Genomic DNA, 24,386 nt, shown 5'->3' with positions numbered 1-24,386 from the left:
TACATGGATCAGATATGTGGATAGATGTGTAGATACAGTACATAGATCAGATATGTGGATAGATGTATAGATACATTACATGGATCAGATATGTGGATAGATGTATAGATACAGTACATGGATCAGATATGTGGATAGATGTATAGATACAGTACATGGATCAGATATGTGGATAGATGTATAGATACATTACATGGATCAGATATGTGGATAGATGTGTAGATACAGTACATAGATCAGATATGTGGATAGATGTATAGATACAGTACATGGATCAGACATGTGGATAGATGTATAGATACAGTACATGGATCAGATATGTGGATAGATGTATAGATACAGTACATGGATCAGATATGTGGATAGATGTATAGATACATTACATGGATCAAGCATGTGGATAGATGTATAGATACAATACATGGATCAGATATGTGGATAGATGTATAGATACAGTACATGGATCAGATATTTGGATAGATGTATAGATACATTACATGGATCAGATATGTGGATAGATGTATAGATACAGTACATGGATCAGATATGTGGATAGATGTATAGATACAGTACATGGATCAGACATGTGGATAGATGTATAGATACAGTACATGGATCAGATATGTGGATAGATGTATAGATACAATACATGGATCAGAAATGTGGATAGATGTATATATACAGTACATGGATCAGACATGTGGATAGATGTATAGATACATTACATGGATCAAGCATGTGGATAGATGTATAGATACAGTACATGGATCAGATATGTGGATAGATGTATAGATACAGTACATGGATCAGATATGTGGACAGATGTATAGATACATTACATGGATCAGATATGTGGATGGATGTATAGATACAGTACATGGATCAGATATGTGGATAGATGTATAGATACAGTACATGGATCAGATATGTGGATAGATGTATAGATACAGTACATGGATCAGACATGTGGATAGATGTATAGATACAGTACATGGATCAGATATGTGGATAGATGTATAGATACAGTACATGGATCAGATATGTGGATAGATGTATAGATACAGTACATGGATCAGACATGTGGATAGATGTATAGATACAGTACATGGATCAGACATGTGGATAGATGTATAGATACAGTACATGGATCAGATATGTGGATAGATGTATAGATACAGTACATGGATCAGACATGTGGATAGATGTATAGATACAGTACATGGATCAGATATGTGGATAGATGTATAGATACAGTACATGGATCAGATATGTGGATAGATGTATAGATACAGTACATGGATCAGACATGTGGATAGATGTATAGATACAGTACATGGATCAGATATGTGGATAGATGTATAGATACAATACATGGATCAAGCATGTGGATAGATGTATAGATACAGTACATGGATCAGATATGTGGATAGATGTATAGATACAATACATGGATCAGACATGTGGATAGATGTATAGATACAGTACATGGATCAGATATGTGGATAGATGTATAGATACATTACATGGATCAGATATGTGGACAGATGTATAGATACATTACATGGATCAGATATGTGGACAGATGTATAGATACATTACATGGATCAGATATGTGGACAGATGTATAGATACATTACATGGATCAGATATGTGGACAGATGTATAGATACATTACATGGATCAGACATGTGGATAGATGTATAGATACATTATATGGATCAAGCATGTGGATAGATGTATAGATACAATACATGGATCAGATATGTGGATAGATGTATAGATACAGTACATGGATCAAGCATGTGGATAGATGTATAGATACAGTACATGGATCAGACATGTGGATAGATGTATAGATACAGTACATGGATCAGATATGTAGAAAGATGTATAGATACATTACATGGATCAGACATGTGGATAGATGTATAGATACAGTACATGGATCAGATATGTGGATAGATGTATAGATACATTACATGGATCAGATATGTGGATAGATGTATAGATACAGTACATGGATCAGATATGTGGATAGATGTATAGATACAGTACATGGATCAGATATGTGGATAGATGTATAGATACAGTACATGGATCAAGCATGTGGATAGATGTATAGATACAGTACATGGATCAGACATGTGGATAGATGTATAGATACAGTACATGGATCAAGCATGTGAATAGATGTATAGATACAGTACATGGATCAGACATGTGGATAGATGTATAGATACAGTACATGGATTAGACATGAGGATAGATGTATAGATACAGTACATGGATCAGACATGAGGATAGATGTATAGATACATTACATGGATCAGATATGTGGATAGATGTATAGATACAGTACATGGATCAGACATGAGGATAGATGTATAGATACAGTACATGGATCAGATATGTGGATAGATGTATAGATACATTACATGGATCAGACATGTGGATAGATGTATAGATACAGTACATGGATCAGATATGTGGATAGATGTATAGATACAGTACATGGATCAGATATGTGGATAGATGTATAGATACATTACATGGATCAGATATGTGGATAGATGTATAGATACAGTACATGGATCAGACATGTGGATAGATGTATAGATACAGTACATGGATCAGATATGTGGATAGATGTATAGATACATTACATGGATCAGATATGTGGATAGATGTATAGATACAGTACATGGATCAGACATGTGGATAGATGTATAGATACAGTACATGGATCACATATGTAGATAGATGTATAGATACAGTACATGGATCAGACATGTGGATAGATGTATAAATACAGTACATGGATCAGATATGTGGATAGATGTATAGATACAGTACATGGATCAGATATGTGGATAGATGTATAGATACATTACATGGATCAGACATGTGGATAGATGTATAGATACATTACATGGATCAGATATGTGGATAGATGTATAGATACAGTACATGGATCAGATATGTGGATAGATGTATAGATACAGTACATGGATCAGATATGTGGATAGATGTATAAATACATTACATGGATCAGAGATGTGGATAGATGTATAAATACATTACATGGATCAGACATGTGGATAGATGTATAGATACAGTACATGGATCAGACATGTGGATAGATGTATAGATACAGTACATGGATCAGACATGTGGATAGATGTATAGATACATTACATGGATCAGACATGTGGATAGATGTATAGATACATTACATGGATCAGACATGTGGATAGATGTATAGATACATTACATGGATCAGACATGTGGATAGATGTATAGATACATTACATGGATCAGACATGTGGATAGATGTATAGATACATTACATGGATCAGACATGTGGATAGATGTATAGATACAGTACATGGATCAGACATGTGGATAGATGTATAGATACATTACATGGATCAGACATGTGGATAGATGTATAGATACATTACATGGATCAGACATGTGGATAGATGTATAGATACAGTACATGGATCAGACATGTGGATAGATGTATAGATACATTACATGGATCAGACATGTGGATAGATGTATAGATACATTACATGGATCAGATATGTGGATAGATGTATAGATACAGTACATGGATCAGACATGAGGATAGATGTATAGATACAGTACATGGATCAGATATGTGGATAGATGTATAGATACATTACATGGATCAGATATGTGGATAGATGTATAGATACATTACATGGATCAGATATGTGGATAGATGTATAGATACAGTACATGGATCAGACATGAGGATAGATGTATAGATACATTACATGGATCAAGCATGTGGATAGATGTATAGATACAGTACATGGATCAGACATGAGGATAGATGTATAGATACATTACATGGATCAAGCATGTGGATAGATGTATAGATATATTACATGGATCAGAAAGACGCACATGTGGCTGAACTGTATTCCATTATATTTGAATTACTTTTGATTTTGGCACATTTCTGAGTAATTTTGATTCAAGTCTCCAAATGCACTTCGTTTGTCTACTAACACCTACAATAACACAATGTCTCAGTTTATGACCCTGTTTATTAATTTGTTCAAGTTATCTACTTCACATCTTTTGGGGTATCGTTGGTATTCGACATTTAATTTCTACAAACCGTTGCTAATGCTCTGACTCCATTGTCCAAGGTGAACCAAACTATCCTGTCCATGACGTCAAGGACCCTGGCTTTGTGTGGCGTGGTCCTGTCTGTTAGGGTGGTGAACTTGTCACTGAGACCTCCACATGTGGCGCCGGTCAGGTGCGGGAGGAGGGACAGATGGGTTGTCCGATTCTTCAACAGTCTGTACAACACTGTTCCTTTCACCTGGTAAAACAGTCTTTACTCAAAACTCTGGAACTGAGGGTGTGTGAGTGAATGTTGTGTAACTCTGCCGTCAAATATATTCCAGCCATATCATTTGGCATTTGAATAACCAAGTCTGGACAGGTGAACCAGCCACTGAATGGATGACAGACAACCTGTGCCATTGGGGAGTTTTGCCGAGTTAAAACGCAGACATATATTCGGGGCCTATATGAGGACAGAAAGATAAATTCATTGTCAACCGATACCTCGGGGCACATGGTGTGATGTACCCAGTGTGTGAGCCTACTTACCCCTTGCCTGACGGCTCAGGGTACATTGATTCACACAGGGTACATCACACAATATACACCCTCCCCCATGAGATTGACAACTTACATGTTGGCTAACATTGTAACAAAGCATCTGTCCAGGTTTCAATATCACCCCCCTGTTTCCCCAACCCATCCACCACACCCCTTTGCCTCACCCACCCCCTCACCCCATCCCACACCTCACCAAACTCCTCACCCTCACCTCATCACACCCCTCACCCTCATCCCACCCAACCCCACCACCTCACCTCACCCCACTACCTCACCTCACCCCACCGCCTCCCTCATCCCACCCTCTCTCCTCACCCCACAACATCACCCCACCACCTCACCCCACCCCCTCACCTCACCCAACCACCTCACCTCACCCCTCATCCCACCCCCTCACCTCACCCAACCACCTCACCCCACCTCACCCCACCCTCTCTCCTCTCCCCACCACATCACCCCACCACCTCACCTCACCCCTCATGCCACCCCCTCACCTCACCCAACCACCTCACCTCACCCCTCATCCCAACCCACCCCACCCCACCCCCTCACCCCACCCTACCCCCTCACTCACCTTGCTCCCCTGGGTGTACTTCTCCAGGGTGTATGCCGGGGTGTGTGTCTGATGCACAAGGCAGGTCTGTCCATCAAACTCGACAACCAGACCTTCTTTAAGTACCTGGCAATAAAACACAAAGCTGTTTACTGTCTGCTGTTAAAGCTGCTGTAACAACCGGAATACTGAAGACTGTTGGAGCCAGCTGCTGACTATTTACAATGTCACTCAAAGTCATACATATTTATCTACCCTTGCACACGAATGACGGATTCTGATTGGCCGAGGTCCATTCTATTATTTTCAATATACCCTCCTAACATGTGAGGTACATTTCTAATGGTCCACACTTGAATTGCCGAATGATTGGCATTACATTTGCAACAAGATGTTTGACTCCATTCTCCAGATATTTTCTGAATGAAATAGAGCAAAGGGAAATAACTCTAAGTTTGCTTTCTGTTGTCTATTGCTTCATTGAATGTGAAACAGATACAAGGTGGATAAATGCGTAATGTGGTATTCATGAAACATACCTGCAACATAGTTGTGTGTGCGGTAAGATAAATTTGTTGTCAACAGCTCCCTCGGATGACATGGGCTAATGAACCCTCTGTGTTGATGCTCATCAAGCTTGATGGGCTGACATATTTTTTTTATTTCCAGATAATCCAATGATTGACATCATGAGCATCAATAACATGCATCAACCAAGTAAGCGAGCCTGACCACCCGATCCGGTTAGTCACCTTTTACGACAAGCATAGAGGGTACATGAACCCGTGTTGAGACTGGTTTACAACTAATAATGATGCTTACTACTAAAGACAAGTCTCACTATTAGCATTGACTAAACAGTGTGTGTTTGAAAGTATGTTTTTATAGGTCTTCAGGTATTGCATACAAACCTAGAGGCCCTCTAAAATTTAGACTCTTACCATTAGGGCTTAACTTTATTATAGCATTTGAATGAGGCTGGTCGTAATACTGAAGTTATGTTCTACCAGTCTAGAGAAATAGAATGCTTCCTTTTCAGGCCCAAAGTCATCACTAAGTGAGTGTAATTTCACACTGCGTTCAGCAATATTACAGACATAGAACAACCAATCATGTCAGTCAAATACAACAGCTTGATAAAGGCTGCTAGCAACTACTTCTTAAAAATTACGCTGTATGGAAAATGTCGGATAAACAAAATTAGGAATTATCAACGTTTGAGACCGAAAATCGTACATCTTCACAACAGATAAGAACCATATGTGTACCTTGTAATAAAATGTTTAAAAACGAAATACTATTCAAATGGCAACATATCCGAGCAATCAGTAACATTCAGACCTCACCTGGATATGCCCTATCCCTATCAAAGGTGAGTAGTATATTTTGCATGAAGTTGCATCACATCCTTAATACAGTGAGAAAGTTACTTGTGACATCCCCACCTCTTCACTGACTCAATCATCAATTAACAACAAACCTGCTGAATAGTGCCAGACACCTTCATCCCAGGGACAACCATCACACTCTTTGTCACCTGCAAGACAAGAGCGTAATAAGCCAGGAAGAGTTACTTCCCTTGTGCAAATACAAGCATTTTAACTCCTGCCAATTAACAATCCTATTAGGTTCGTTTCATGTCATTTGCACCTCTTTACAATTCCAGAGACTCAAAATTTACAATCTTAATCAAACAAACAAGAAATAATCGCCCTTATAAAAACTAGACAATGTCTGAATTCTAAACAAGTCAACTTAACACAAAATGTCGAGCGCCAGTCATGGCAGCGTTGTCCAGCGTCAAATCTGCAAATGGCCAGACAGGACAGAAAAGATTACTGGCCAAGCCAAAAATATTACTATTCAAAGAATAATGGTCACACAGCTACTGGTACTTGGAAAGCATACCATGGTCTCTTTCACTCTGCCAAATACTACTTTCCTTATTTATCTAATACATCTAATGAGAAGATATCCGTGTGTAATATTAGGCTTAAAAAATGAAAGAATAGGTTTTCAGGCAATCGTTTTTGAAAATATAGTGCGGTCTCTTTTTCTTTCTTTTTTGGGGATGTTCAAAAACTGGTATGTAACCAAAAAAAACAGTTGTGTACAATCAACTGGGGCAAAGACCTCCCTATATAAATGTATTCCTTGATGAGTAAAATATGCAATACAGTATTTGATTACCATTAGACTTGGAATATTCAAGGATATTTTTTGTCTTTTTAAAAATGGCGGTGCCTGAGAACCAAGACTATTATTTTTTTTCCCTTACCTGAAAATGTGTACTCTATACTTAACTTTTTGCTTCATTAATCATGTTTGCTTATAAACTTTAAGATTTTTCTTACCTGAGCGTTGTCCACCTGTTTCGGGTTGATTGACACTTTGATGTTTTTGTTCTTGCTGGACAAGATGGTGCACATGACAACCTGACCTAGTTTCAGGGATTCACCTGCAATAAACACGAGAGTGAGTCAGTGAGTTTGGTTTAATGCCACTTTGAACAGTGCATCATTCATGTAACAGCATATCAGCTTCATGGGGGAGAAATGACCCAAACTATGCAGGTCCCAGTATATGTTTACAATTAGCAGACAAACCCAGACCAAACCTATCATCATAGGTGTATGGACTGGTCAAGGTGTGCAAAGGTTCACAGTTTTGTTTGTTTGTTTGTTGTTTAACGCTCTCAAAAACATTCCAGCTATATGACAACCATCAGTAAATAATCAAGTCTGGGCCAGACCAAAGATTGATCTGATCCTGTAAGTCTCCTCTTATGACAAGCATGGGTTGCTGAAGATCAATTCTTGCCTGTATTTTCATAGGGCTCAAATGTGCACAGTGAATTGAAGCACGGTTGGTTGGTTTGTTGTTTAACATCGCATTCAGCAATATTCCAGCTATATGACAGCGGTCTGTTAGTAATCAAGTCTGGACCAGACAATCCAGTGATTGATATCATGAGCATCGATCCACTTAGTTGGGATACAATGACATGCATCAACCAAGTCAGTGAGTCCGACCACCCAAACCCGTTAGTCGCCTCTTACGGAATTGTAGCACAGTGTATCACTGGGCAACATATGAAACCTTGGTAAACCTTGGTAAATCTTGGGAAACCTTGGGAAACCAAGACATTAACAAGACCCAGGATCCAGACAAAATGGAGGCATGATTCACGTGCAGAGGCTTTCTACCTTCATTCACACTGGTGATGTATTTGTCCGCCCGACTGTCGGCCAGAAATGCTGTCACTCCTTCCACACCAACATCCAAAACATAGCCATGGTCTTCCCGGGACCTCACGCTGCCAAACACTATCTGCAATAAAAGAATCAGAATCACATGAGATGAACACATTAACAAAACACTGTAATATAGATACGAGTATAAGATGTTGAACTCTTTCAAACTTCTTTCAGAATTTTTCAATTTTATTCGACCCCGAAAGACAGTTTGTTTGACATTTCACACTGCAATCAGTGATATTCCAGCTTTATTACTCAAAACTCAAAACTCAAAACAGATGGTACTCAAAACAAGTTAAAGAACATCCACAATTGGAAGACTTAGAAGGCTTGTGTCTTGAAATGCCCACCAGCCATGACACATTAACTATAGTCACAGGAGAAAACCAAGTGTTCTTTGACTTCTTTTGAGTAGTGTATATGATGGTGACCTCCTGTAAATATATGAGTCAGAGTGAACCAAACCAGTGATTGACATAACGAGCAACATTCCATGCAGTCGCAAATGCAACCAACAAAGTGAACATTGGCACAATCCTACTGCTTTGGTCATCAGAGTTCTGGGGCCCTTACAGCGATTTTCTACATAAATATCCATTCATGCGTTTCTTTAATATTTGTTTGTTTGTTTGTTGTTTAACGTCGCACTTAGCAATATTCCAGCTATTAATCCATAATCAGTAGGTATGTGATGTGTGGTTCAATTCCATTTAATTATTCCAGTCAAATAGCTAGGGTCAGTTTGTACATAGATGGAAATTTAGAATTGACACATGGCATAGAAGTAGACTATTTTGGTGAAAAGCAAGGTCAACTGGCATATAGCAAAGTAAAAAATGTTCAGAATAAGGACAAATCTGAACCAACCACTATCAGGCCCAGACAGCCAAGGGACATAACTCTGCACAGGCAGGCATGAGACCAACAGTACAAGAGCAATGAAGAGCAATTACCTACCATCACATTTTAACAAACACTTGGTATCACTTGTGTACTTTATAATTACTACTTTTTTAATAACATTGGAAGACAGTACTTTGGCAAAGGTCTGACATATGCAATGGGGTCAACATTATTTCATGCGGGACGGATAATACATTACTCCGAGCTGCAAGTACACTGTGCAGAGATAGACACCACTGTTCATATCCAACAAGTCCACAGTTCATTTTGGACTAGTGAGTTACATAAAACAACTAGAGTTACGGTAAAACAACTGGTCCCCCTATATTTTCGCTAGTCTCGGAGGCAGACTTTTGGCCGTTTTTATCCCTGAAGTAGGCTGCTATATATCTTACCAATTCTTTTTCTAAGATGTTTGTTTGTTTGTTTGTTTAAAGCAATATTCCAGCTATATGACGGCAGTCTGTAAATAATCGAGTCTGGACCAGACAATCCAGTGGCTGACATCAGGAACATTGATCCACGCAAATGGGATCGATGACATGCATCAACCAAGTCAGCGAGCCTGACCAACCGATCTCGTTAGTCGCCTCTTACGACAAGCATAGTCGCCTTTATGGCAAGCATGGGTTGCTGAAGACTATTTCTACCCTGGATCTTCAAGGGCCTCTTTCTCAGAGAAAATGTAAAGGCTATTGGAATGATGTCTCTTGAATGTCTTTGGGTACTTAACATAATGTATTGATACCCTGCTTCACTACAATAGGCTGATCAGCAAACAGTGGAAACAAAGAAACAATTGTCATGAACAATTCACTCATCATCTTGTTTGTTTCTTTGTTTGTTGTTTAACGCCGCACTCAGCAATATTCCAGCTATATGACAGCGGATTGTAAATAATCGAGTCCGGACCAAAGAGTCTAGTAATTGACATTATGAACATCGATCAACACAACTGGGATACGATGACATACATCAACCGAGTCAGCGAGCCTGACAACCTGATCCCGTTAGTCGATTCTTACGACAAGCATAGTCGTCTTTTACGGAAAGAATGGGTTGCTGAACAGCTATTGCACCCCGTATCTTCACAGGTCTACTCATCATGTGAAGACTGTTTCACCTTTATCTGAGGGTATGGGTGTATCTTGATAGTACAAAACATCTTACCATGCCTTCCATGAGGTGCTCCACCTGCAGGTGTCGGTTGACCAGCTTGGGGTTCATGCTGAGGAAGATCTTCTTCTTGGACCCCGAGCGTATCTTGATAGCCGTCACTTCACATGGTAGGAGCAGTCCTGGACTGAACATGTCCTTGAGGTGGGCGATTTCCTGTAGATACAGTTTTATATATTCACAAGATACAGGACACCAATGTTGACACAATACAATCACATTCAACAAGGAGCTGATCATGAATTGATAAACTTGTTGCATAAGTCACACATGCATATTTTCTTTGGCACTTATATCTAAGAGTGAGTGAGTGATTACGGTTTTACGCCACTTTTAGCAATATTCCAGCAATATCACGGCGGGGGACACCAGAAATGGGCTTCACACATTGTACCCATGTCGGGAATCGAACCCGGGTCTTCGTCATGACGAGCGAACGCTTTAACCACTAGGCTACCCAACCGCCCTGTATCTAAGACATGATGAGGTACATAATATACTCAACAACAAAATAAGGGAACTCCTGAATTTACAATGTCATAATCAGTGAAACTGTTTTATTGGTGTTATTAGTTTAGAGGTAGTTATTGCTATTACAGAATAATTACTTTCTTTGTTGTTTAATGCAGCACACAGCATTATTCCTGCTATATGATGGTGGTTTGTAGATAATCAAGTCTGGACCAGACAATCCAGTGATTGACATCATAAGCATGAATTTACACAACTTGGATACAATGACATGTATCAACAAATCAGCGAGCCTGACCACCCAATCCTGTTCATCGCCCCTCATGATAAACATGGGATTGCTGAAGACAAATTCTGTTGTTTTTGTTGTGTGTTTGTTGTTTAATGCCACACTTAGCAATATTCCAGCTTTTTTACGTCAGTATGTAAATAATCGAGACTGGACCAGACTAATACAGTGATTGACATCATGAGCATCGAGCCATTCAATTTGGATACAATGACATACATAAATCAAGTCAGCGAGCCAGACCACCCAATCCCGTCAGTCGCCTCTTACGCTAAAGCATAGTCACCTTTTACAGCAAGCGTTGATTGCTGAAGACCTATTCTACCCCGGATCTTAACGGGTAGAAGAAGACAATGTCTGACCCAGATCTTCACAGGTTATTTCAGATTCTTATTAGGATCTCGTCAGTGTCATAACATGTTATAAATGTGACATCAACTGTTGCCATGGTTACTACAGTACCTCTTCCTGGTCCTCTTCATAGTCATCGCTGGTCAGTCTGCTGAGCTGGTCAGTGTAGGTGTCCGAGATGGCTGTGATGGCCACCTCCCCCTGCAGGCCCCCAGGCAGATCCATGGTCAAGCTGTAGTTTCCCACTTTGGCCACACAACACAAGATGTGCATCCCAACCTCAATGTGCTGGTGTTGAGAAAACAGTCATACACATTAACAGCAAGGCTAATCTGTTTAACGACTGTTTAAAACCGCACTCAGCAATTTTTCAGCTACATGACGGCGGTCTTTCAAAAATCAAATCCAGTGATTGACATCATGAGTATCTATACAACTGGGATACGATGATATTATCAAGCAAGTCAATGAGCCTGACCACCCAATCCCGTTAGTTGCCCCTTACAGCAAGCATGGTTGCCTCTTATGGTAAGCAAGGGGTGTGAAATAATTACACCCTAAAATGCATATAAAGGGCAAGAAAAGTCAACATGGCAACTTTTCAGATTTTAATACCTCAGGGTACACTCAATAACCAATGCTTGACCAAAATTATATTTGACAACCGGAATAGCGTAAAACAGGCAATAAAAAAACGGCAGATGAAAACGTCCCCAGAAAAGACTACGGGGATTCCCCTTGCTGGGGTAAAAAGGGTTCGCAGTGTTTGACGTGCTGAAAATATCACCCAATGAAAAAACATATCACCAAGGAAAACAGTTGTCACCGCTTTGCCTGTAGCTTCAAGCCATGCCCCCAATCATGTTTGTTTTGGAGCCTATTACAGAGCGTGTGATTTCAACACTTTCACTTGGACATTTGAATACTTTCTACAAATATTATCAGTTTTTCTCTTTCGATAATTGACTAATGTATTACAGAGCTCCAGCTAAGCTGCGTATCTACATAAAATACGCATCAGAAATGCAGAAATACGCAGTAAAATAAAATCCAAGCGTATCAACTACACAACGAACAACGACAGTTACATCTGCCATCATTTGCCATCACACTGTCTTGTGGAAGTATCGTGGTATTTTTGAGTCCTATAAAGCTCTCGAACCCACACGACACCAGTTTGCAGGGACTAGATGAATAGTGTTTTTAAATATTCAACTTAAATACCCACATGTGTAAAAACTAGTAGGTAACAGAAATTTGAATACGCAGATAGAATTACTGATACCCAATGATTTTAAAATGCATGGGTAAAATACCCACAACACCAAAAGCTTATCTGGAGCTCTGATATTATCATGATAATAGAACGTAATAAACTAATTCTTGTCATTATTGTCTTGCTTACATTAAACCGGAGACTCTCCAACTTGGACGAACTCTTCTGTGGTGGAGGGTAGTGACTGAGCTGTTGTTTCTGATTTCCAGGCTTGAACTTCTTCTTCTTAGGCCCACTTTGATGATGATCTGGCTTCTTCTCACCATCATTTGTCTGAAGAAATATACCACAAAAAAATCAAGTGTTAATGTTGAGAGAGGAAATAGATGTGAATGCTGAGATGTTCACTTGTGACTACATGGGAAAATATTTCATGTGGAAGTCACTTCATAATAATGTGCTGATGTAAAATGCAAACATATGAAACTGGTTCAAATCTGAAAAGTGTGTAGATATACTCCTCAAAAAGAGTAAAGGACCACCCAATCCATTTATATTACTACAGTTAATCTGTCAAGCCACAACAGATTAACGATAGTAATTTGAAACAATTGGGTGGTCCTTCACCTTTTTTGAGAAGTATTTGTAAAAGATATTGTGTTTGGTAAACAATGGCAAATCAATGTTCGCTCTCTTTATGTTTGCTTGTGTATCTAAAAACATATGGCACTGTTTTCACAAAACAACAATGTGTTGTTTTCACCAATTCAGCACCGTGTTCACCATGCAATTTCGGTGCTAATTAAGCCTGATCCCAGAATAAGACTGGCAAGACCATAAACATGATGAACTCCAGTTACTAGGACGAGACCCGTGAATATCCGGGGTAGAATAGGTCTTAAGCAACCCATGCTTGCCATAATAGGCGACAATGCTTGTCGTAAGAGGCGACTAACAGGATCGGGTGGTCAGGCTCACTGACTTGCTTGATGCATGTCATAGAATCTCAATTGAGTGAATCGATGCTTATGATATCAATCACTGGATTGTCTGGATCAGACTCGATTATTTACAGACCGCTGTCATACAGCTGGAATATTGATGAGTGCGGCGTTAAACAACAAACAAGCAAACAAACACAAGGATGCAAATTACCTTGAACAGATCTTGAACTGGTTCCTTTGTCTTTCTTTTCTTGGGCATCTTCTTGACACCTCCTCTTGGGAAGTCCTCCATGAGGGTCAGCTTTTTCTTGGAAGGTTTCGACATTTTCTACTTTAACCTGTAAAGGTCAATGAAAATACCCCATACATTTCTGGTATTGGTGTGAAAATCCATTCTCTTATACATTTCTGTGTGAATATTTCTTGGAAAATATATTACTGCAAACAATATTAAGGAATTTCTTAATCTTCAGAAATGATTTGTTTGTTTATTGTTTAACGCCACACTCAGCACTAATCCTGCTATATGATGGCAGTCTGTAAATACAGACAGACAGACAAATTCATTCGGTACTTCAGGCCACCGGAATACAATGGAAATATACTGTATATATATTTGCATGCTGAGTAGTTTTCATAATGATTTACCGTTCAACACTATGTTTCCGTTCAAATGTTCATGACTTGGAAGAGAAATTTACCTAAGCTTTTTATAATTTGTTCGTTTTCAGCTGACATAAGTCATAAAATTCTCAATAGAGGGATTGATGTAAATAATGGAGCCTGGACCAGACAATCCAGGGATTGACATCATGAGCATCGATCTATGCAATTGAGATACAATGACATGCATCAACCAAGTCAGTGAGCCTGACAACATGTTCCTTGCTAGTCGCCTGATATATTTGCCTCAACAGGAACCAATAAACCCAGAACTAACATGTAACGGGGCATCCTCCCGAGGCAAGGGAGTTAACTGAGTGTAACTGTCCACTTTCCACTCTTGCCAAAACTAGGCTGGAATTTCTGGACTCAATCGTAGTGTCCCCAGTCGCTATTCCAATTAATGTCCCTTCTATGTCATCCTATTCACCAATCAGATTCCACCTCTCACATCACTTGCATTTGCTTCAAATAAAATGGCATTGCTCAGTGAAGAAGATCTGATCGATAATCAAGATCTATACTGTAATAAAACAGGTCTTATTCGCAAAGTGCATCAAATCACATGAGCACCTTGATTAGACACATAAAAAGATTTGGAAAAGATTTGGAAAAGATTTGGAAAATATCTGTCAACGCCTAGTTGACAGTACACATACTTTGCAAATCCTGCAATCGACCGCAATCTGCACAGCAGTTTACAAACCAGAAGTCGATTTTGTCATGTGATTTTGATTGGACTATGCACATGATGCATAGACTCATTAGTCCAGCCAAAATATAACTCCAAAATTCCAGCCTAGTTCAGTAAAGGTGGAAACTGGACTTTTATAGTCAGTTAACTCCCGTGCCTCAGGAGTGAGTGAGTGAGTGAGTTGGGTTTAACGCCACTTTTAACATTATTCCAGTCATATCGCGGCATGTCAGCTTAATGTGGGAGGAAAGCCCGAAGTGATGCAGGTCACAGACGTTTACCACTTCGGTGATACCCACGAGCACGGGTATGGTGCTGACAAACCTTGAAACATAATTGGGGCGAACCGGGAGTCGAACCCACAATCATAGGTTTCTGGCATGACCAAGGGACGCAACTCTGCACAGCGAATCGCGGCGCCTTAGACGACTGGGCCACCCGTGCCCCCCCGTGCCTCAGGAAGATGTTATGTAACAGAAATTCACCTTTGTTGGATTATTTCATCCATGATATCCTTACATTTAGTGATACATTTTTTAAAGTTTGGCATTCACATTTAACGGAATCCTGGGAACCTTGATGTCTTCTCCAATAGTACTTGAATCTAGTGTCCCCCTATATCTTCAACTTTTTTCGTTAGGGCAAGGACAATGACACATTAACTTTTATGCTTAAATTCGAACATTGTTGTGTTTTTTTGCATGAGAAGCCATAAGATGTGACTTTAAAAAAAGGACTGATCAAGTTGTTACTTTAATGTTACTAAAGTCAAATCGTTTCTACTCATGTTGCTATCGGCTTCCTTGTGCTTCAATATAATACTTATTCACAATTCAAATAAAAATGTTAAAAAAAAATGTATTTTCATGCAAAACATAAGAGATTGTAGCATTTCTATGAAAATGATGAAGGCCATAAGAAAACTTTAAAAGAGTAACATTTTGATTATGGCAGTTGCAACCTTCAAACATTCAAGAACATCATAATTTGAGCAGTCAGGGTGACCTCTTGTTAATGCGTCTTTTGAATTTCAAAAACTCTGTGAGGAAATTCAATTCAGGACGTAAATCTTTGCTCATTTTCCAAACAAAAGTACAATGAGCATGTCTAAACAGGATATGCAGTTGATTTCACACACCATGTTTTGCCATGGTAGTACTGAGGTCCCAAACAATATGTATAAGGTTCCCATAAGATAAGTAGAAACTAGAACATGTTTTTGTCTCCATCTTCCTTTTTTTGATACATGAGTTCATGTTCATGAGTTTACACTATAAATGTGTTTGCAAATCCGAAAAAACAATAATAGCAAATTATAGCCTGAAAAGATAATGGTATCATTTAAAAATATTCATTAGCTGTAGGGTTTTGGCAGGGAAACAAATGCTTCTCATTTGAGACTAAGTCAAAATTGTTTCAATGGAAACACAAGAAATAATAATAATAAAAAAATGAAATAATTGAAAAGGCAATAGATGAGCATGTGGTCATTGCAAATGAATTGTTTCATGCAAAAATGTTCCTTAGATTGAGTGTTATGGCTTGGAAACAAAGCCTAGAGTCGTTTGAGACAAAGTCCAATTTGTTTCCACGAAAACGCAACAAAATAAAATTTAGAAAAAATTAAAAGTAGCAAAAGGCATCAGTGAAGCTGATGAACAACGCATATGGCAAGTTCCGTTGCATGGAAACATAAAAAAATAGAAAAAAGACACCAGTAAAAATGATGAGCAATGCATATGCAAAGTTACATTAAAAACATTGAAAGTTATGGCTCGTAACTCCCAACACCAACGCCAACGCCAATACCCACCAAGCCCGAAAAAAATGTCTTCCGTCCCTTTGAGGGGAGAGACATACATGTAGGATCTCTCTCTGACATGTCAAATTGATTTATACAATAATGACCAGTGACTGGAATGAGTGGGTTTTTTTACAGTCAGATCCCACAGCTGCTCATTCTTGTAATATCTACCAAGATCATAATGATTAACCACCAGACCCCAATTTCATTGATTAAAATCAAGCTACTTGTCTGTTGACAGCGTCGAGTGTAATTTAGGTGACAGTGTGGAGTGTGATTCAGGTGAGAGTGTGGAGTGTTTTATTCAGGTGACAGTGTAGGTGTTGTCAGGACTAACACCTGCAAATATCACCTGGTGCAAATTTCCAGTTAAGTTACTTTGCTCTTAATGCCGCAGTCAGCAATATTCCAGCTGCCTCTGAGCAGCATGTAAGTAACTGAGACAGGTTGACATTACAGCATTCCCGTTTACCGGTAATTACCAGTTTTTTACCAGTAAAATTAGGCTTGGACTGGTAATTCATGCTCCGGAAACGAACTCTACCCTATAGAACCAACTTGTTGCCATAGAAACATAAAAAATAAAAATTTATAAAATTCCTCAATAGAAAAAGGCACCAGGTCAGCATGAGTCTGATAGACATGCAAAGTTTTGTAAAGAAATATTTAACGGTTTCTGAGTTATGCTCAGGAAACGATTTCGGGATGCACGCACACACGCACGAACGGACAGAACCTATCTCAATATTCCCCTATACTATTGACTATCATGTAAGCATGGTAAACAGACATTTTTTTTATTTCTTGGTTTACGAATGCACCCCTCTTTCAAATTCCAAATGTCTAAAAATAAATAAATAACTCCTTTTTTTATTACCTCCAATCCTTGCTTTAAAAAATGCATAAAAAGTTCAAACAAAGAAATTTCGTTTCCTCTTCGAGTATAAAGGGAAGTCATTCTGATATTTCTCACTGGGAACCTTCTCTAATACCACCATCAAAGCTTGTCAACGCAAAGCGCAGTGGTGACCAGTTTAATAGTCGCCCATGCTGCCAAAATGGCGGCGTCTTTCATGCATTTCACCATGACATGAATATTGTTATATTGCCATTTGTGCACAAGCTGTGTGCCAGGGATATAATAAAAATTTTCTTTAAAAAATTGAGTTGTTTTACTTTTGTTACTCCAGAATATTTTTTTCTATACCTAACAAATCAAGTAAAAAAATGAGGTGTTTCGGGGGGGGGGGGGGTATTTTCAATTTTCCTACCTTTCTTTTGAAATGAGTGAGATGGATTTAGCACCGCTTTTAACAGTATTCCAGTTATATCACGGCGTGCCAGCTAAATGTGGGAGGAAAGGCCGAAGTGATGCAGGTCTCAGACATTCACCACTTCGGTGAAACCCACAAGCAAGGGTATGGTGCTGACAAACCTAGAAACATAATCGGAGCGAACCGGGATTCGAACCCACAATCACAGGTTTCTTCTGGCGTGTCCTAGGGACACAACTCTGCACAGCGAATCGTGGCACCTTAGACGGCTGGGCCACTCGTGCCCACTCTTTTGAAATGAGTTTGAAATCTGTAAACCAAAAAATAAAAAAAATGTCCCCTAACTGAACAAGAAGATAACAACATCCCAAGCCTTTTCACACATATGCATAAATCAAACAAAGAACATGTCACATACCTTATGGTTTCAAGATGAATCCTAACTTTGTGAGTACAACTGACACTATGACAGATGGCTTAACTACAAACTGAAACCCTCAATTGAACCTCAGTCTGACTTATTTACACATCCATGCCTCTGAGGATATGTCTTGGATATATAGCAATCCAAGATCGAGTTACAAATTCAGGTCCACTGGTGAATGTATTACATGTTATGTAATATGCACGAAGGAGTGCAGCAAAGGAGGAATGTGAGTTAAGTTGCAAAAACACAGTGATCACAGGATTAACCAATAATACGTTGAAACTTGATTCATTAATCACTGCTATCTTGTACTGTTTATTTGTCAAGAGGAAGTATTCATATATGTAGGTTTTCTAAAGCAGGGGGAATACAACAATACCTGGGCACAAAGTGCCTAAGGATTAGCCGGCAATATGTTGATTGATTGCTCATTGTTATCAAACTCTTGGATTTTTTAAAGGACTGGGGACATCATGCAAAATAGTTGTCATGTCTGCTTTCTCAGCTGACCAATGAAACTTGACAATTATGTGAAACACCTGAAAACACGGACCTATATAACAGTTTTACAAGTCCGTGCTGAAACTAAATTACTTGATCATTTGAGAAACAAACACGAGTCATATCCTGGAATGCTATATATATATATATAATCAGATTCTTACCATTGTTACACAGGCATGTGACATCAAAAAGTTTTTTAGCACAGCTGCAGATGTATGGGATATTGACTGATGCATTCCTCAAAGAAGGAATATGCCTAATATTTATACGCATAACAAAGGTAACATCTTGTCCCGAGAGAATTACCTCGTGATTTGCAGATTAATTCAAATCATGTCATTCCAAAGAATGAGTTAAATGATAATCAAGTTGACATTGGATTTAGTTCTTACAACATTGAGATTGTGTCAGAAAACATGGTAAAGAAACTTAGTCGCTATCATGGTTATATTCAAATTGTCACTGTTAAATATAACTAAATACCCAACAGTTAACTCAAGTGAGACAGTTGACGACAGTCATAAAACATATGCCTGGTTGTACCCCTAAAAACACACTGATGTGATACTAACCTTGCCTTACCTGCAGATTTCCTTGAATGTTATTAGTCCTGTCCCTGGCACGATTCTTCAAATCCACGTTTTCATGGGGGTCGCCATATTTGATGTTCCGCAGTAAATAATATTTTTGTCGACATCGTCCATGTTTTCATCAGCATGAAAATCTAACAAACAGGCATGCTTAGTGAATATTGTACTTACATTTATATTACAAAACCTAAAATATATTCACCCCAAAACTATTACAAGTTCCAACTGTATTTTCAACCTTTGCACGTTATGTGATTACTTGTAGACAGTACCCAGTCATAAATTAATAAATCATAAATGTTCCCATTAAGACTTTATGATAGATCCTCATAACACCATACTTTAGGCTTAATGTCATATAGGTATTTTGTTAATTCAGATATTTATTTGAAATATTCTTATATACATTCTCCCCGAACCTACTTTCCTTGGCCACCATAGTTTCCGGAGACACTGTGACATTGAAATCCTGCACATCAGGTATTTTTGAATTTACTGATGCTTTCAGCAGTTATGTTGCAAAAAAAGAGACAGTGCGTTTATTGTATATGCCAAGAGTTCGACAAGATATTTGAAACAACACCTTTGTAGTTGTACAAATCCAAAATACAACAAATAATTCGCAAGGCTGTTGGAGGTCTCCAAAGTTTCCAGCCCTATCATGTGCACTGTCTGAGAGAACGAGTCAGTATACTTTTAATGTGACGGCTAAAAGGGCTGAATAGTGTGACGATATGTCAAGAATCGAATAAGGATGAGGTGTTTCAAATGTGTGTTTTGATTTGTGTTACTAATGTTCAAATCTGCCGCAGAGACGACTGAGCTCGGAGACTTAGATGACGAGAACCCTAATATAACCTTGAATGGTCTATGTTCCTCATATATTCATGTTTATATGCGTGTCCGAAAAAAGTGTTAAATTAGGTTGCAAATCTGCCCAAAGTGTATTTTGGGGAGAGAATGACAGGCAGACTGTAAGCCAAGACTGAAATAAATATGCAATAGGCCCTATCTCTGCGTTGGCATGTTAAGTGAACAAGTCATGTCTTGAGAGGCATTTAGAAGTTGGAGTACTAAGTTAGGATAAGATATATGGATGAACAACTTCTTTATTACAATAAGGAGCAACATTTCGGTGTAGGTTCTAATTTTAGAAAAATGTTTTTTTTTAATATGTTCTCACTAGATGTTTCTAGTGACCAATTGATGTCTGATTGTAAAAATAGATTAGTGTTTTGTATAGGTGTAACGATACAGTGAGTGCGATAGGATTTGTTTCCTGATGCACTACTTTGTCAATAATGTAGTTTACCGGGCGCAGCTTTGCCCTCGACCAACAGCTCAAATATCTCGCTATAGTGCTACCACTGTCTCGCTATACCGTTACTGTGGCTCCCGAAGGCATTCACACTCATCTCAGGGCGCTGACACGCCTTGGCGATCCAAAACCCCTTTTTGATCAAAGGGAACTGACACGCTTTGGCAATTAATCCATCACACCTTTTCCATCTCAGGGAGCAGTCATGCCTTTCCGATCCAACACCCCTTTTTTATTCCTAGGGTTGGTCTGGTAAGGGCTAGGGTTGGTCTGGTAAGGGCTAGGGTTTGCCATAATTTCTTGCCTTTTTACAGTTTTCTCCAATAATACAATGAGGGTAAACCTATGAGAGTATAGTCAGTTTTAACACGTTTCGTTGCTCGATTATATACTCATTTTGATGGACAATGGCAGGCTTGGCTTCCTCAAGAAGATGAATGGAGATGTCAGCATGGTCAGTAACATGCATGCGCAATCATGTTTACTTAACTGCGCATACGTGTTAATGATGTTCAAATGACCCATGTAACTGGCACTATTTGCATGTGATGGTGCTCTTGTTCCACTGGTAGAGCATCGGCTAATGCACTAATTAGCCAAGCCGGCAAGCTGGCGAAGTGTGTTCGAGCCCCCACAGCGCTAATTGGGTCTGACAAAGTGCACCCGGTAAAGTGTACTGCCCCCAGCACTTTCGTTTCACAACCCTGGATCAATTGTTTCAGAGATCAAAGATGGCTTATTGTGGGCAGTAACATATAGGCAAGATGGCACTGTGAATGTTATGTTATTTATAACAAATACTAGAGAATCTGCGTATAGCTGGTTGTTGAACATTATCAGTTATTATTTAGATGTTTCTATAACAATACATTGAGGATATTACATGAGTGTTCACGTCAATGTAACGTGATATGTCGCTATTCAGGGGTTGTAAATCCGTGTATTGTATGGTGGGCCTCGTATCGGGATACAATATTGTGCAACCAGATTGATACACTACTTGTATATTATTACCACATGTACGATGTCACAGCTGTTCCTGATGGATTGCTTAGCAGATTTTGATTTTGCATTACCAACTACCAGTTAAAACCTTTGATATCTGACTGCATGTTTAAACATCTCATGTCCCTTCACCATGGACAAGATGTATAGTGACACACATTTTGATTACACAATTTAGTTGTTTGAGTTTCTTCCTCATCAAACATGTCCAACTCATATAATAATTTATTCTCCCCCAAATTCCAATAAACAGAAAATCTCTACGTATGTTCCCTTTCTTTCTTTAGTCATCAAATACACCACTTACATTGTGTCACCAAACATTCATGCTTCATATGAATCACATGCATCCACAGTTACTTGCTGCATAGCCTTCATAAGTTCAGTGGAGGCACAGGTGGCCCAGTTGTCTTAGTTGTCTAAGAGTTGTGTCCCTTGGGCACGCCAGAAACCTATGATTGTGGGTTCAAATCCCGGTTCACCCCGATATTGTTTCAAGGTTTGTCAGTGCCGTGCGCGTGGGTTTCACCAAAGTGGTAAACATCTAGGACCTGCATCACTTCGGCCTTGCCTCCCCCATTAAGCTGACACGCTGTGATATAATTGAGATACTGTTCAAAGCAGCAATAAATCTCCCTCCCTCCATCCCTCTCACTCACTTACTCAGTGGTTTTCTGTCATTTACATGTTCTGTCACTACCTGGGACCATGTGTAGCCGTGAGATGGAAGCTAAGTTTGTCTTTGTTCATATTGGGTTTTACAGAGTGCTTCTGAAACTCAGCTAGTGATTATGAGATGTTTCCTGTATTCCTGCTGTGTTGTTTCAGCCTACAGTCATGTCGGGGGACTTTGTTGATGAGAGAGTAGCGAACTACAAGGGACTGCAGTTCTACTTCAACTCCTACACAAAGAGAGGCAGGCTAAACGTGAGACAAATGATACTTCACTTTCTGACAACTGAATCCTACAAACCTAAGCACTGAACAAAAGAGGCATTAGTTACATTTGCTTGTCATAGTCAATATGATTAGACTTGACAATTGTTAAGATAAAATGGACTTGAATAAGCTAAAAAGACTAAAAAACAAAACATTCTAACTGAACACTCCAGTCTGTGGAAAAGACCTTTCAGTCTGCTATCACGAATTAGGCTTAACATCTTCTTCAGTAGAATTTAGTGTTTTCACATGGACTACTATTGCTGAGCCAACTCAGGCTTTGGACAAGTTTTGTTGTTTTTTTGTTTAACGCCGCACTCAGCAATATTCCAGCTCAAGTGGCCAGAGTGAGAGATTGCACATGATGAAAAGAAAGGACCATTCAAAGTAACTTAGATTATTAATTGTTTCAAAAGTGGGTATTGTATTTACTTAAATGGCAATAGTCAGTTTTGAAATTTGTAAAACTTTTACAGATTTATAAATATACCCTTGAGCATGTTTAGATTAATGAGAACTATTGACAGAATGAATCATGTCAGTCTCTGATTGTAAAGATAACCATAATCGTGATAATTGAAAAATATTTGCTTTCTTCATATTTTCAGTGGGTCATGGCTACATACGGAACCCTCTTCGGCTATTATTTGTTCAGCAAGTTACGGAAACCCAAGGCACCAGTTGCAGCCAAGAAATAACTAGGCAGCCATTTAGGATGAATATTTGTGTACATGAATTGTGCAGTGATATGTTGACACGCTGATGAAGAGACTCCCATTTGAGATCAAGTCTTTGTGAACATGGCTGTAGTTTTTGGTGTCTCACGTTTATTAATCGGAGGTCAAACCATCTTGTTCATCAGCGTTGTTGCATTATTTACAGTTGTATGAATAAATTAAAATCAATTTGATTGGTTCGTGCTGCGTTATTATTGATTTTTGTATAGAGGAGCTTTAAGACCTGCATCACTTCAGGTTTTCCTCCCACATCAAGCCGACACACCGTGATATAACTGAAATTAGCATGATTAGTTGTGAAAAGATACAGAAAGGTCATGATAAGATATTTATTGTGATAGGCATATTTACGTCACATCGTGTGGAAACTTCTTAAGCGAGTATTAAGTGATTTATTTTACTAAGTGTATCATCTTGTATCGATACAGAAAAATATGTATCATGTATCATGTTGTGGCATGAAAATTCAGGATGCACCTGTACACCAATGTATCGTTTCAACCCTAACTGCAGTAGTTTGAAGCTTCATTAGATGTCTCTCACTCACACTGTAACTGGGGCAGTTGGGTCGCCAAGTTGCAGAAGACCCGGGTTCAATTCCCG

The 24,386-nt window shown here is 38.9% G+C and overlaps 1 protein-coding gene and 1 long non-coding RNA gene across 2 annotated transcripts in view; one reads left to right on the top strand and one right to left on the bottom strand.

Moving 5' to 3' along the window:
• LOC139452789 (protein RRP5 homolog) overlaps positions 1–19,951 on the bottom strand; it is a 40,927-nt gene extending 20,976 nt beyond the window's left edge. Inside the window, exons 1-10 of the mRNA XM_071234404.1 lie at positions 19,767–19,951; positions 14,040–14,166; positions 13,074–13,217; positions 11,780–11,956; positions 10,552–10,713; positions 8,428–8,551; positions 7,576–7,679; positions 6,702–6,758; positions 5,243–5,347; positions 4,154–4,363 (exon numbers count right to left, since the gene is read on the bottom strand). Coding sequence (XP_071090505.1) covers positions 4,154–4,363; positions 5,243–5,347; positions 6,702–6,758; positions 7,576–7,679; positions 8,428–8,551; positions 10,552–10,713; positions 11,780–11,956; positions 13,074–13,217; positions 14,040–14,153 — 1,197 coding nt within the window. The 5' untranslated portion in view covers positions 14,154–14,166; positions 19,767–19,951. The remainder of the gene's footprint in view (positions 1–4,153; positions 4,364–5,242; positions 5,348–6,701; positions 6,759–7,575; positions 7,680–8,427; positions 8,552–10,551; positions 10,714–11,779; positions 11,957–13,073; positions 13,218–14,039; positions 14,167–19,766) is intronic.
• Positions 19,952–20,202: 251 nt separating this feature from the next.
• Positions 20,203–23,962, top strand: LOC139452834 (uncharacterized). The gene is made up of 3 exons (XR_011652384.1): positions 20,203–20,264; positions 22,936–23,034; positions 23,655–23,962. It is a non-coding gene; the product is annotated as an uncharacterized lncRNA (long non-coding RNA).
• The last annotated feature ends 424 nt before the right edge of the window (positions 23,963–24,386 follow it).

This window comes from Haliotis cracherodii, unplaced genomic scaffold (assembly GCF_022045235.1).
Source record: "Haliotis cracherodii isolate W230 unplaced genomic scaffold, xgHalCrac1.p SCAF_9, whole genome shotgun sequence".
Taxonomy (NCBI): domain Eukaryota; kingdom Metazoa; phylum Mollusca; class Gastropoda; order Lepetellida; family Haliotidae; genus Haliotis; species Haliotis cracherodii.
Note: the sequence above shows the minus strand (reverse complement) of the source record. Positions and strands in the feature narration are given on the sequence as shown.